The sequence below is a fragment of the Stegostoma tigrinum genome, chromosome 16 (genome assembly GCF_030684315.1).
Source record: "Stegostoma tigrinum isolate sSteTig4 chromosome 16, sSteTig4.hap1, whole genome shotgun sequence".
In the NCBI taxonomy this organism is placed as follows: domain Eukaryota; kingdom Metazoa; phylum Chordata; class Chondrichthyes; order Orectolobiformes; family Stegostomatidae; genus Stegostoma; species Stegostoma tigrinum.
Genome location: NC_081369.1, coordinates 4,544,663 through 4,559,541, shown reverse-complemented (window position 1 = coordinate 4,559,541; position 14,879 = coordinate 4,544,663). Strand labels below are relative to the sequence as shown.

At 42.3% G+C, this 14,879-nt stretch overlaps 1 protein-coding gene across 1 annotated transcript in view; it reads left to right on the top strand.

The window, feature by feature from the left end:
- LOC125460066 (lysosomal protective protein) overlaps positions 1 to 14,879 on the top strand; it is a 41,196-nt gene that overhangs the window by 21,918 nt on the left and 4,399 nt on the right. The window contains exons 5-10 of the mRNA XM_048547157.2: positions 442 to 533; positions 6,020 to 6,104; positions 9,256 to 9,405; positions 11,393 to 11,523; positions 11,732 to 11,894; positions 12,129 to 12,218. Coding sequence (XP_048403114.1) covers positions 442 to 533; positions 6,020 to 6,104; positions 9,256 to 9,405; positions 11,393 to 11,523; positions 11,732 to 11,894; positions 12,129 to 12,218 — 711 coding nt within the window. The remainder of the gene's footprint in view (positions 1 to 441; positions 534 to 6,019; positions 6,105 to 9,255; positions 9,406 to 11,392; positions 11,524 to 11,731; positions 11,895 to 12,128; positions 12,219 to 14,879) is intronic.

Genomic DNA, 14,879 nt, shown 5'->3' with positions numbered 1-14,879 from the left:
CCAATGTAATAATGGCTGGAGAAATCTGATGTCTCCAGATGAAAAATTGTCCACAACATGATGGTGAGCCACCCAGCTGTACTCTGAAAATATGGTGAGATCTCTGATCTCCACCTGAAAGGACAAAGTGGAGACTAGGCTTAGTGCTTCTTCAGACTCACCTCTGAACTCCCCAGTCCTGTCAGCATTGTCAGATTTCTGTTTTGCCCTTCAATTTGTGCAGTGGAGATCAAACCCACTATCCCCTGGCTTGGGGATGAGGATGATCCTCACGGGTGTAGGCTGTAGTGTTTCCATGTGTTGGAGGTCAGGCAGTGTGGGCACCATCCAATGCCTGGTGTCCAATGAATACCAACACTTGTCTGTCGTGGAGTCAGTCATCAGGGTGGAACGTGGACAGGAGCCATGGTTGTTCTGGTGATAATATGTTCCGTGTTTTAGGGCTATGCAGTTGGGAATGGACTGAGCAGCACGTTCTACAACGACCAGTCGCTCGTCTACTTTGGATATTACCATGGACTCTTTGGGGACACGTGAGTATTGAACAAAGCACGTTAAATCGTAGCACGTGGTTGGTCTACAACAGGTAACTGCTCTTACCGGTTTGAAACATTGCACAGATCAGAGTCAACCTGTTCAATGTGGGACAATGTGTTCCCAACGAAGGAAGCAGGCTTTCATTCCCAGCAGTGTCATACGTGGGAGATGCTTAATGGATTGGTTGGTGTCATTGTGGGTTGTCTTTGCTGATAATTGAAGATTGTTCAGAGGCTAATATATATCCATATTCCTAGTAATGTTTAAGGAGCCCCACTTTTATATTTTCTTCAGTCTGAAAAACAATTGTTTACCATTACTGCTTCCTGTCACTCAGCCACTTCATATCCATGCTGTCCTTTTTGCTCTTTTCACTTTGACATTGAAAAAGATGCAAAGGAACCTATCTGTTGAAAAATATGGAGAAGTTAAAATGATCTGATAATGCACTGGATAGTTGTTTTTAAAGATTTCTAATTGTTTTCTATAACAGCATGTGTTTTTCCAATTTCAGTAGTACTGAAAAGGCAGAGTAAGAGAAGGGGCTGACAGTTAACATGAAAGAGAATCCAGAAGGTGTCTATAGGCATATAAATACAAAGTGAGCGATAAAAGGAGGAGTGGGGCTGATTAGGGATGAAAAGGAGATTTATGTGTGGAGGCAGTGACCATCAACGAGGTATTAATTGAATACTTTGCATTGTCTTTACCAAGGAAGAAAATGTTCCCCATATGGTGAAAAGAGAAGTACTTTAGACACATGACATTTATCTTATGGGCAAAGGTTAAATAGGTTGGGACTCCATGCACTGAAAGTTTAGAAGAATGAGAGGTGATCTCACTGAAACATATAGGATTCTTAATAGCATTGATAGGGTAAATGCTGAGAGGATGTTTCCCCTCATGGGGGCGTCTAGGACTAGAGGGCATAGTCTGAGTAAAGGGGCAATAATTTAAGACTGAGCTGAGGAGTGACATTTTTCTAAGGATTGAGTGTCTTTGGACCTCCATGTCACAACAGCTGTAAGGACAGAGTCTTTTGTATATTTAAGGCTGAGGTATAGATTCTTATCAATCGGCTAATCAAGGGTTGTGGGGAAGACACAGGAAAATGAATGTATGGAATGTTGATCAATCATGAATAGTGGAGCAGGCTTGAGGGTTTACAATGAGTAAGGAGGTGGTGTTGGATAGGCTGTCTAAAATTGATAGGTCATCAGAACTGAATGAGATACATCCCGAGGATAATGAGGAAAGCCAGGGTAGAAAACGTTGAGGAACAATAATTTTGCAGTCTTTCTTAGACCTGGGTGGTCCTGAAAGACTAAAGATTTTCAAGTGTATTTTTTCCAAAAAGGGTGTAAAGATAAGCCCAAAAACTATCGGCTGGTCAATTCAACTTGCATGTTAGGGAGCTTCTAGAAACAATAATTTGGGACAAATTTGATCATCACTTGGCTAAACATTAATTATAAAAAGCCAGGACCAATATGTTTAGAGCAGTCATGTTTGGCTACCTTGGTTGAGGTTTTCAGTTGAGTTACAGACATCATAATAGTAATGCATTTCATGAGATGCACATTAACATCGAAATATTGTTTGATCCCATGCCACACCACAGACTTGTGAATATTTTATAATAAAAAAGACAGTAGCAACATTGGTTCAAAATTGGCTGAATGACAGAGAACAAACAGTAGTGGTTAATGGTTGTTTCTTGGACTGGAGGGAGGTTTACAATGGAGTTCTCCAGGAGTTGGTGTTAGGGCCTCTGCTCTTCCTGATGTATTATAGTGACCAAGACCAGGGTGTACAGGGCACAAGTTCAACATTCACAAACAATGCAAAACTGTGGTGAGAATCATTTTGGTTGGAAAAATGCCAACAACTACATAAAATAAATGGTACTACTCTAAAGGGATTGCAAGAGCAGAGAAATCTGGGCACATAAGTCATTGGAAGATGGCAAGGTAGGTTGAGAGCAGCATTCTTGAGAACTAAATTGGAGAGTGAAAAAAAGCAAAGAAATTGTATTAAACCTGCATGAAAGCCTGGATTGACCTCAACTGGAATACCATGTCCAGTTCTGAGTGTTCTGCCACTGTTATTTGAGCTTTGCCTGCTAGAAAGAAATGTTATGCTATAGAGGATTGACAGAGTAAGTGGAGAAAAGATGGTCCCTCATGTGGGGCAATCTAGAATGCTTTAGGATAAAGGGCAGCAGATTTAAAACTGGCAAGGAGAAACTACTTTTCCCAAAGGATCACAAATCTGTGGAATTCACATCCCCAGTGTGCAGTGGATGCTGGGACATTCAGTAAATTTGAGGAGGAAGATTTTTAATGAGTAATGGATTGAAGGGTTATGGAGAGCAGGCAGGAAAATGGAATTGAGGCCAAAGTGAGATCAGCCAAGATCATATCAAATGGTATCAGAGATAATGGGAACTGCAGATGCTGGAGAATTCCAAGATAATAAAATGTGAGGCTGGATGAACACAGCAGGCCAAGCAGCATCTCAGGAGCACAAAAGCTGACGTTTCGGGCCTAGACCCTTCATCAGAGAGGGGGATGGAGAGAGGGAACTGGAATAAATAGGGAGAGAGGGGGAGGCGGACCGAAGATGGAGAGTAAAGAAGATAGGTGGGGAGGTAGGGAGGGGATAGGTCAGTCCAGGGAAGACGGACAGGTTAAGGAGGTGGGATGAGGTTAGTAGGTAGATGGGGGTGCAGCTTGGGGTGGGAGGAAGGGATGGGTGAGAGGAAGAACCGGTTAGGGAGGCGGAGACGGGTTGGACTGGTCAAATGGATCAGCTTGAGGGGCTGAATAGTCTACATATTCTCCTGGTTCTTATTTGTACCCAATGAAGCAATGCTTCCATGATATAAGAACTATAAGTGGGCAATATAGCACTGAAAAGAGTCAAAATATGTTCATTACAGCTTCTCCTGGTGTGTACATGCATTGCAGTCACAGGCAGTTCGGTGTCTGGCCTAATGCTAAGTTATTCATTTACAAATGGCATGCTTCAAGTAGTCCTATTTAAGAAGGAGACTGAGACCCACAGTCATATGCCAAGATACAGTAAAGATGACATGAGCATGTCTTTTAAAAGATATGTACTATGAATGTACAATGCTGGGCAGCAAACTTTTTTTTTCATCTTTATTCACTTTTTTTACGGGATGCAGCCGTCGCTGACTAGGCCACCATTTATAAGTCCATCCTTGATGGCCCTTTGAAAATGTGTGAACATACAAAGGCATTAAAATGGGTGCAGAAAAGATTCACAAGAATGGTTCCAAGGATGAGGGACTCCAGATACCTAGATTGGAGAAGTTTCGTGTGGAGAAATGAAGGTTGTGAGGAGATGCAATTAAAACTGTGCGTTCTAGACTAAATAGATTGGAGAAATGTTCTCATTGCTGGAGGGATGGAGAAGCTGAACGCACATTTTAGGTAATTGGCAAAAGAAGTAACAGTGCCATGAGGTGAAACATTTTCACGCAGTTAAGTGGTTAGGGCCTGGAATACACTGAAAGCACAGTGGTGGCAGAGTCGCTTGAAGCTTTCAAGAGGGCAGTGGGTTATTGTCTGAAAAGGAAGAAGTGCAGAATCCTGGGAGAAGGTGGGATGTAGTTAGCGATTTGATCCGTCAGAGTCAGCATAGGCACAGTGGCCTGAATGGTTATAGCAGAGAAGGAAGACCATTCTGTGACTGAACTTTAGCGAGGCTGTTATATTGTGCTTCACTGGAAATCCATGTATGTAACATTAACCCTTTTTTGTTCCTCGATCAAAAAGCTCAATCAAGTTGGTTAAGTGATTTCTCTTTAATCTAAGTTTGGCCGAATGATTGAGTTAATTTTAGAATTATAATTACCGAAGGCTTTCCCACCACTGAGATTACACTTTTTTTATAATTGCTGGCCTTATTCTTCAAATGCTTGCATAAAACCAAGGGTCATTAACATTTTGTAATTCTCCAGTCTTCTATTAAGATGTCTGTATCAAAAGAGGACAGAAAATCTACCTTCCTAATATCCAACATTACTTCCTTCACTAACCCAGTATAATAAGCCTTTCTAAACTCCTCTCGTTTATTGTATAAACACGTACGCTTTCATTGTGGTAGTATTTCCTCCCTTGATTTAAAACAGTTCTCAGTCTTTGAGTGGCCCAATCGTACCCTGCACCTCGTTGCCAGGCCTATTTTCCTTTAGGTCTCCAATCAGTCTCACCACTCCTCTTCCTACGTGCCTATTATTTAAATGCATGTAGAAGATTATCTGGAATTCCTGTTATGTTTGCTGTCTGGCTCTTCTACAGTTCTCTTTGCTTTTTTTTCCTTTTGCCCCTTCGCACTGACCATCTGAACTTTATACAGCAGGTTTTTTTATTACCTGGTGCCTATGGGACTGGGAGTGTGCCAGTTGATCAAATATTCCAGTTGATCAAGAGGTCCACGTAATCAATATAAGGACACATGCTAAGTAGTAGAAACATAACGCAAGGAGTATACACACTGGTATACTTGATTTACAACATAAATCCTTGAACAACAATGCAACTTTGCCATAAGTAAAACTTACCGCCAGAGAGCCTTTTCACTAACAATCTCAACTGACTATTTGGACATCATGGAGTAATACATCTGGTATTTGAGGTATATAAATTTTGCCGGTTTATCAAGAGAGCCGGTCCATTAAGTGTTGAATCATATAGAATCACAGAATCCCTATGCCGTGGAAACAGGCCCTTCGGCCCAACAAGTCTACACCGACCCTTGGAGCATCCCACCCAGACCTATCCACCTGATGTACAGGCCCCTGAACACTACAGACAATTTAACATAGCCAATCCACCTAACCTGCACATCTTTGGACTGTAGGAGGAAATCCACATAGACACGGGGAGAATGTGCATACTCCACACAGACAGTCGCCCAAGGCGGGAGTTGAACCCGGGTCCCTGGCGCTGTGAAGCAGCAGTGTTAACCACTGAGCCACCATGCCACCCTAACTGATTATTAGGAGGGTACTTGCAGGAGATTTTGAGTCCTGTTTTGATACAGACATCTTAATAGAAGACTGGAGATTTGGTTAAAAGAAAGTTTGCTGAATAACCAGCCCTCAATTGCATTATAAACTAGACGTCTGTCGTATGCCCTTTTTCTTTCTGCTTCATTTGTGCTCATTTTGAAGGGTCCTCCTATATTGCTTTTTTTACCTTTTAATCCCCTTGATACTTTCTTGAACATCTTGTAGCTCAAATATTCAGTCTCTGACCCAGTCCTTTTTTGGAGCCAGAACTCCCATATTACCACAATGTCATAGGGCAGGTTGAGCTGGGCTTGAATGAGGAGATTGAGAGCTGGGATGAGAAGGGGAGGAAATGTCTTTAAGGGCATCTTTCTTTGAATGCACTTGGGTACAATCTGACATAATTATCTGTATCACATCTATGTTTCTTCTCTGCTAAAGATTGTGGAACAGACTGAACAGATACTGCTGCAAGGATGGATCTTGCAACTTCTTCAACAACACCAATCATAACTGCCAAGAAACAGTACGTTTTCCTGTTCAATTATTGTCATCCGCTTGCTTGCTGCAATGTGAGTCTGCACACTGGAGATATCAAAGAGAGACGTGTAGTTATGTAGTGCTTTTCCCAACTTGAGAACCTCTTTTAACGCCAACGAGGCAGTGGGAAGACAATGGCTAGTGCTATTAGACTATTAATCCAGACACCAAGATAATGTCCTGGGGACCTGGATTCAAACCCACCACAGCAGATGGTGGAATTTGAATTCATTAAAAATCTGGGATCATGAAACCGTTGCCAACTGTTATACAAACCCAGCTGGTTCACTGATGTGAAGTAAATCTGCCATCCTTATCCGATCTGGCCTAAATTTGACTCCAAATCCACAGCAATGTGGTTGAATCTTAACTTGCCATTTGGGGATGGGCAATAAATGCGACTTCCACATCCTGTAAATAAATGAAGAAAAAATTTTGAAGTCTAATTACATTTGTGAGTAAGGCAGGCAGTTTATCTACAGCAAGACCTCTGGGGGGAGAAAAAAAAATGATCACCAGATCACTTGGGTTTTGGTGATGCTGATAATAGGAAAAAGGGCTGGGATACTAAAAGAAGACATATGGAAGGGGGAAAACTACCTGAGAATATGTTGAGAGGTAATTACTTGTGCCCTCCAAACCAGAGACTATTGGGTTTCTGTAGCACTCCTTTGCAATTTCCCCAGAATCTTGCAGAGTTTTTTCTTGCCAAGTGTTTCTCAAATCCTCTTTTAAAAGTTGATCTTGAATCTGCCAGGACATTCCAAATTATCATCTTGCATAAAAAAGATTTTGAATTTCTGATTTACCTCCAGTTCGTTTATCCATTACTATAATTTAGGTGCTCCAGTTCCAACTATCCTGCCAATAGAACAGCTTGTGTCTACTCCAACAAAACATTTAAGAATTTTGAACACCACTATCAAATCTCCTGCTGACCACCTCTGCTATAAGGAGACAAACCCATGCTTACCAATCTCTCAAATAACAACAAAACCCCTCATTTTCTTCTACCATTCTGACCTCCTCCAATGGTCCCCAACAGTACAGCCAATTCGAATCACTCCACTTGACATCAAGGTTGGAGACACTGGATACTGCAAAGGCTACAGGCCCTGACAATATTTTGGCAATAGTACTGAAGACTTGTGCTCCAGAACTTGCTACTCCCTTAGCCAAGCTGTTCTAGTACAGCTACAACACTGTTATCTAGCTGGCTATGTGGAAAGTTGCCCAAATATGTCCTGTACACAAAAAGCAGGATAAATTGAACCCAGCCAATTACCGCCCCATCAGTCTACACTCAATCATCAGTGAAGTGATGGAAGGTGTCATCAACAGTGCTATCAAGCAGCACCTGCTCAGTGACCCCAGTTTGGGTTCTGCCAGGGTCACTCAGCTCCTGACCTCTTTGCAGCCTTGGTTCAAACATGGACAAAAGAGAAAAATTCCAGAGGTGAGGTGAGTGAGACAGCCCTTGATATCAAGGCTGCATTTGACCGACTGGCATGAAGGAGCTCTACCAAAACTGAAATCAATGGTTATCACGGGGCAGATGCTCCACTGGTTGGAGTCATACCAAACATGTAGGAAGATGGTCGTAGTGGTTGGATCATCTTGGCTCCAGGACATCGCTGCAGGAATTCCTCAGTGTCCTTGGCCTCTTCAGCAGCTTCATCGATGACCTTCCCTCCATTATAAGGTCAGAATTGGGGATGTTCACTGCGCAATGTTCAGCTCATTCACGACTCCATAGATACTGAAGCAATCTATGCCCAAATGCAGCAAGATCTGGACAATATCCAGGTTTGGGTTAGCAAGTGATGTTTGTACCACACAAGTGCCAGGCTATGACCGTCACCAATAAGAGACAGTCTAACCACCACCCCTTGACATTCAATGGTGTTACCGTCACTGAATTCCCCCACTATAAACACTGTGGGTGTTATCATTGACCAGAAACTCAACTGGAGTCACCACATAAATGCAGTGGCTACAAGAGCAGGTCCGAAGCTAGAAATACTACGGTATGTAACTCACCTCCTGACTCCCCAAAGCTGTCCACAATTTACAAAGCACAAGTCAGGAGTGTGATGGAATACTCCCCCACTTGCCTGGATGAGTGCAGCCCCAACAAAATTCAAGAAGCTTGACACCATATTGGATAAAGCAGCCCACTTGATTGGCACTACATCTACTCCCTCCACCACCGACGCTCAGTAGCAGCAGTGTATACTATGTACAAGATGCACTGCAGAAATTCACCCAAGATCCTCAGACAACACTTTCTAAACCCATGACCACTTGCATCTAGAAGGACAAGGGTAGCAGACACACGGGAACACCACCATCTTCCAGTTCCCTTTTGAGCCACTCACCATCCTGACTTGGAAGTATATTGCCGTTTTCACTGTTGTGGAGTCAAAATCCTGGAATTCCCTCCATAATGGCATTATGGGTCAACCCACAATAGGTGGGCTGCAACGGTTCAAGAAGGCAGCTCACCACCCCCTACTCAAGGGCAGCTAGGGACGGGCAAGAAATGCTGACAGCTAGCAATGCCCAAATCTCTCATTCAACTGACACCATTATACCTGGCGCCTAACCTGTGAATTGTACATTTAAGAAACAATTGCATTTAAATAGTGCCTTTCATGACAACAGTACTTAAAGTGGTAACAGCCAACAAAATACTTTTAAGGTGAAGCCACTAATGTACTGTGGGAAACATGAAAATGCATTTCTACACAAGATCTCACAGACAGCAATGTAATGTTGACCAGATGCCCTGGTTTTAGTGATGCTGATTAAAAGTTAAATGTTGGCAAGGACACTGAAGAAAACTGCTGTAATCTGCTTCAAATAGCATTATAGGATAGGTTCCTTCCAAGTGAGAGGGGTCAAACACTACATTCAGCACAAGTTTCTTGCTTTTGCACTCCCTGGCTCTCTGTATAAATTGAGAATTCCATTATGTTTTTAATGGGCTTATCAACTCGACCATCCATCTTGTGTGCATGTGACCATTCAGTTACATGTATGTTCCCAGTTGATCGACACGTGGTTTAAAGATGACACTGTGATGGATGCTGGATTGCCTGTTAAAACAGACAATAAACAAATTATTTTCTTTACAGTTGGAGGAAGTCTTCATGATAATTTACAACAGTGGGCTCAATGTGTACTCGCTGTACATGGACTGTGCTGGGGGAATACACAAAAATAACATGCGCTTCCTCAAAGACCTCCAGAACATCTTTCAATTTTACCAGTTTGAAGTAGTGGAGGTAGAAACTGTCTCTTTATTCTGTGTAAAATCTCAATGTACTAACCCCTTCCCATTCACTCCCACTATACAGAGTCCCATTGAGCCATATCTTAAGAGGTTAACCAGGGAAAAAGTAGAATCCATTTGGGGCCAAGGGGATGATCCATGTATGAAGTCAGAGGACATTTGTAGGGTGTTAAACAAGCCTGGCTTCATCTGCCTTCACTTTGGAGAAGGGGGATGTCTGTACAGAATTCAGGAAGAGGGACTGATGTACTTGAGCAGTTTGATATAGGGAGTGAGGTCGTACTGGAGGTTTTGGCAGGCTTAGAAGTGGACAAATCCCCTCCCATCCAGATGATTGTATTGCAGGCTGCTCTGGGTGACAAGGGAGAAAATTACGGGGGCTCTGACTCAAATTGCTAATTCCTCTCTGGCCACAGGGGAGGTACCAAAGGTCTGCAGTATAATCAATATGGTTCTACTTTTCAAGAAGGGTAGTCGAGATAGACCAGGGAATTATACACCACTGAGCCTCTTGGGAAACGTTTGGAGAAAACTCTGAAAGAGGGAATTGATCTCCACTTGGAGAGGCAAGGTTTGATCAAGGATAGTCAGCATGGCTTTGTCAGAGGGAGGCCATGCCTCTCAAATTTGATTGAATTTTTTGAGGTGATGACCTGGTATGTAGACGAGGGTAGTGCCGTTGACGTAGTTTATGTGGATTCCAGCAAAGCCTTTGACAAGATTCCAAGCTTGACAAGTTGGATTCTAAATTGGCTTAGTGACAGAAGACAGAGGGTGGGTGTAGAAGGCTGTTGTTTGACTGGAGGTCAGTGTCCAGCGGTGTACCACAGTTATCAGTGTGGGGTCCATTACTGTTCATATGTATATATAAACAACAATATACAGGCTGCAACAAAAACATAAGTTGCTGGAAAAGCTCAATGGGTCTGGCAGCATTGGTGAAGGAGAAAATGGAGTTAATGTGTCGGGTCCAGTGACCCTTCCTCAGAGGTGATGCACTTCGGAAAAAGTCACAAGACGAGAATGAATGGCAGGACAGTAGGAAGCTCTGAGAAATAGTGGAATCTTGGGTTTCTTGTCCATAGATTCCTGGAGGTGGCAGAACAGGTTAAAGAGGTACTTAAGGCATACGGGATGCTTGCCTTTAGTCATGGCAGAGATTCAAACAGCAGGAAGATTATGTTGGAGCTGTACAGTACTTTAGATACTCCACAGCTGGAGTACTGTGTGCAGTTCTGGTCACTGCATGATAGGAAGGATGTGATTGTACTGGAGAGGGTGCAGAGGATATTTCCCAAGATGATGCCTTGGATGGAGCAGGATAGCTATAAAGAGGCTTGTGTTGTTTTCTTTGTTAGAGTAAACAAGATTAAAGAGGGAACCTGATAGATGTGTGAGATTGAGGGGTATGGACAGGGTGGATAAAAAGCAGCTGTTCCTTTTAGTTGAAGGGTCAATGAAAGGGAAAGATAGGAGATCTAGAGAGGATTTTGAGGGGAAAAGCTGTTTCACCCAGAGGGTGGTAAAGGTCTAGCGAATACACTGCCTGGGAAGGTTGTTGAGGTGGAAAATCTGACAACCTTTTTAGAAAGTATTTGGATGAGCACTTGAGCTGTCATAACACTCGAGGCTCTGGACCAAGTGGGACTAATATGGACTTAGATATAGATGTAGCGTTTCAGTGCAGGTACAATGGGTTGAAGGGCCTCTTCTGCACTGTGGTTCTTCCCATTCGCTCCAATTCTATAGAATCCTAATGGACACAACCACTTCCCATTCTCTTCAGTTTGTCAGAATATTAATGGTCTGTTCTGATTGATAGTTCTTGAATGTGCTTAGTTAAGTTTATACTTGATTCTTAAGTACGTTTTGTAATGATTTTGCTTATCTTTCTTTGATAATCTAGGTTTAGTTGTTTTGCGTGAAAAGCTTCTTGTGGTATATTCTTCTGCTGTTAATCACTCTTGCTTTATTACCAGGACTCCGATGATTCCAGTAACTTAGTTCCTCCATGTATTAATGGTACAGCTCAGAATGCATGGCTAAATCGTGCAGATGTGAGAAAGGCCCTCCATATTCCACAAATTGTCCCAGCCTGGGACATCTGCAGGTAAGACAATGTGAGCAAATTATAGCTTTCATCAGCTACCTTGGTTTAATCTCCTTTCTTAACAAAAATCTATCTTATCGAATACCTTTTCAAAAACAAAATTAATCACCTTTTATTTAGGTCATCCTTACCTGTTCTAAATTGAATCTGGGTTTCATTTTGATTTTGTATATTCTAACCAGAGCTGAACAATCGTTTTTCCTTGCAGTGATGTGGTTGGTGAAGAGTACCATCGTGTCTATCCCACAATGCATGACTTCTACATGAAGCTGCTCAGTAAGGGTCTGCGTGTGCTGGTCTACAATGGGGATACAGACATGGCTTGCAACTTTCTGGGCGATAATTGGTTTGTGCAGTCATTGAATCAGAAGGTACATAGGAGTCAAAATGATTTTTTTCCACTACTGGGCTGATCCTGGCATGGTGAGGTAATAATATGTTTCTGAGCAATGTTTATGCAGGCCACTAATATGGGGAAAAATAACCATGAGCTTTTGCACTCAGGGTGGGAACTCTGCCTTTGAACTCCAGTAAGAACCAAGCTATAGATGTGTCATTCCCAATGACTAACTAACCACATGACTGTCTAACCTGTTTTCCTACAGAAAACCCGAGACTATCAACCATGGACTTACAATAAACAGATCGCAGGGTTCTATGAACAATACGGGAACCTCACCTTCCTGACTGTCAAGGTAACTCCAACATCTTTTTGTATCAATTTTCATTTAGAATTGGCAGGGTCTTTTGTGCAATCACGATTTTTGCATCTAGTGACATTCTCAATAGGAGCGTAACATAAGAGAGGTTGCAGTCTGATCGCTAATCCCATAATGAGCAAATTATATTATTAGGCTTAACTGAGGAAAAAAAACTCGTAACACATTTTTCTAAAGTTAGCAAATGATTGAACATACAATTGCCCTTTGCAGAACTTCCAAGCTTGTACTTTTTTGCATGTAGACCTAATTTTTTTCCTCATTTCATTCCTGAAAGATCTGATCTCTTGTAGAGCTTGTCTTGTATTCCTAGGTTCTGGAATAAAAAATTGCTTCTTTCTATTCAAGCTCAATATCTTGAATATATTCTAGGTATCACCCCACAACTTCCTAAATTCCATGGAATACAGCCCTAGTTTGCTTAATCCCTCTTTGTTTGCCGACCATACTGGTTAAGCTGCAATGTGCTCTGCTTAATTGAGTGCTAAAGTTGGGAATTTGGTGCCAATGGGAAAGTGAAGTTGGGCAGCTGCTTTTTATTCTTTTACTTCCAGTGGCTGGTGAGTGTCCTTCTTTAGTTTCCAAAGTAAGTGACTAATTTGCTATTATTTTCTTACATTACTAACTGGCTAGCTAATCAGTAAATAGATAGACATGATGAAGTTGAACTGCAGTATATGAATGTTTGCGGACAGCATTGCAATCCCAGACTGTATTACCTGTTAAAAGAATCTGCCATTTGAGAAACTTCAGACCACAGTTGGGATCAGGACTGCAGACAGTGTAGAGCAAAAGGGAGACCAATCATCAACAGCAAAGTTGGAGGCTGTCCTACTGTGTGTTTGGGTCCAAATTAAAACGCACATTCAAAAGTGGTAATTTCTGGGTTGTAAAACCCAAACCAAAGAATCATACCATACAAATGATGTCCCAGTCACCACCAGCACCATCCTTGGGTACATGTCCTACCATCTGGAGAAAGCACTAAAATTGGCAAGAACACAGAACTATTCTGGGTAGGTGATGTCACTGTCCAGCACCACTACTGATTTGAGCTGGTTGAGTCCGAATGGACATAGATATTGGATTGCATTTGGGCCGAGTGGTGATGGAAGCAACAAAGGGAAAACGGACTTGACCTCATCCTCACCAAGTTGCCTGCTGCAGTTACAGTAGTTATTGTGAAGTCCCTGGCTTCATGTTGAGAATGCTGTCTATTGTGTTGTGTGACTACCACTGTGCTAACTGGGAAAGATTTTGAACAGATCTAGCAACTAAAGATTGGTCGTCCATAGGCTCAGCATACATTCTGTAACCTCAAGCTTGGCATAGCCCTGGCTGTACCATTACCACCAAGCAAGATGATCAAGCTTGTTTCAATGAATGGTGTAGGAGGGTATGCTAGGAGCAGGACCTGACTTTTCTTAAAAACTGAATGTCAACCTAGTGAATCTAAAACACTGGAAAACTTGCATGCCAAACAGCAGATCAGCAAGAGATGGACAGGACTAAGCAATTCCACAGGTGATGGATCAGATCTAAACTAAACTCTGCAGTCCTACCACATCTAATCACAAATAGTGGGAGATGATTCAACAACTCACTGGAGAAGGTTCTACAGATATTTCCATCCTCAATGATGGAAGAGCTAAGCATCTCATTGCAAAAGATAAGGCTGAAGCATTGGCAATAATCCTCCACCAGGAGTATCAAGTTCATGGACCATCAATTCACTACATCTCCTATGAGGAAACAGTTAGAGGTTAGTGATACTGCAAAGGATTTGGTGTCCTGAAAATATTCAAGCAATAGTGCTGAAGACCTGTTTTCCTAGCACAGTTGTTCCAGCACAACTACAACACTGACATCACCCAAGATTGCAGAAGATTGGTCAGGTATGTGCTGTGCAACAAAAGCAAGACTGACCCAACTCAGCCAATTGCCACCATCAGACTACTCCTCAATAGAGTCATCAAGCAGCATTTGCTTAGCAACCTTCCAAATGACATTTAGTTTGGGTTCTAAAAAGGCCCCTCACTTGCCTTCTGACATCATTATGGCAAACGTGGACAAAGGAGCTGAACTCCAGAGGTGGGATGAGAGTAATTGTCTGTGAAGTTAAGGCCACATTTGACTGAGAGTAGCATTAGGGAGCTTCTGCAAATGAAGAGTTAATGGAAATTGGTGGAGGAAGGGAGAGAAGCCTGTCCATTTGGTTCTAGCCTACTGGGGAAGGTAAGGTACAAGGAAAGATAATGTGCTTGTTGGAGGCAAGTCATCTCTATTCCAGGACGCCACTGCCGATATGCAATGACCAATGAACCTGGAGAAACAATCTTCAGCTCCGTTTGCATCTCCTCTGATACTGAAGCAGTCCATGTCCAAATATACCAAGACCTAGATAATATCCAGGCTTAGGCTGTCAAGTTGTAAATAACAACATTCATGCCTCACAAATGTTAGTTAATGACCATCTCCAATAGGAGATGCTAAACATCATCCTTGACATTTTAGTGGCATTACTCCCACTGTCAACATCCTGAGAGTTATTGACCAGAAATTGAACTGGACTAATCATATAAACATTGTGGCTATAACAGCAGGTCAAAGATTAAGAATCCTGTAGTAACTCGCTTC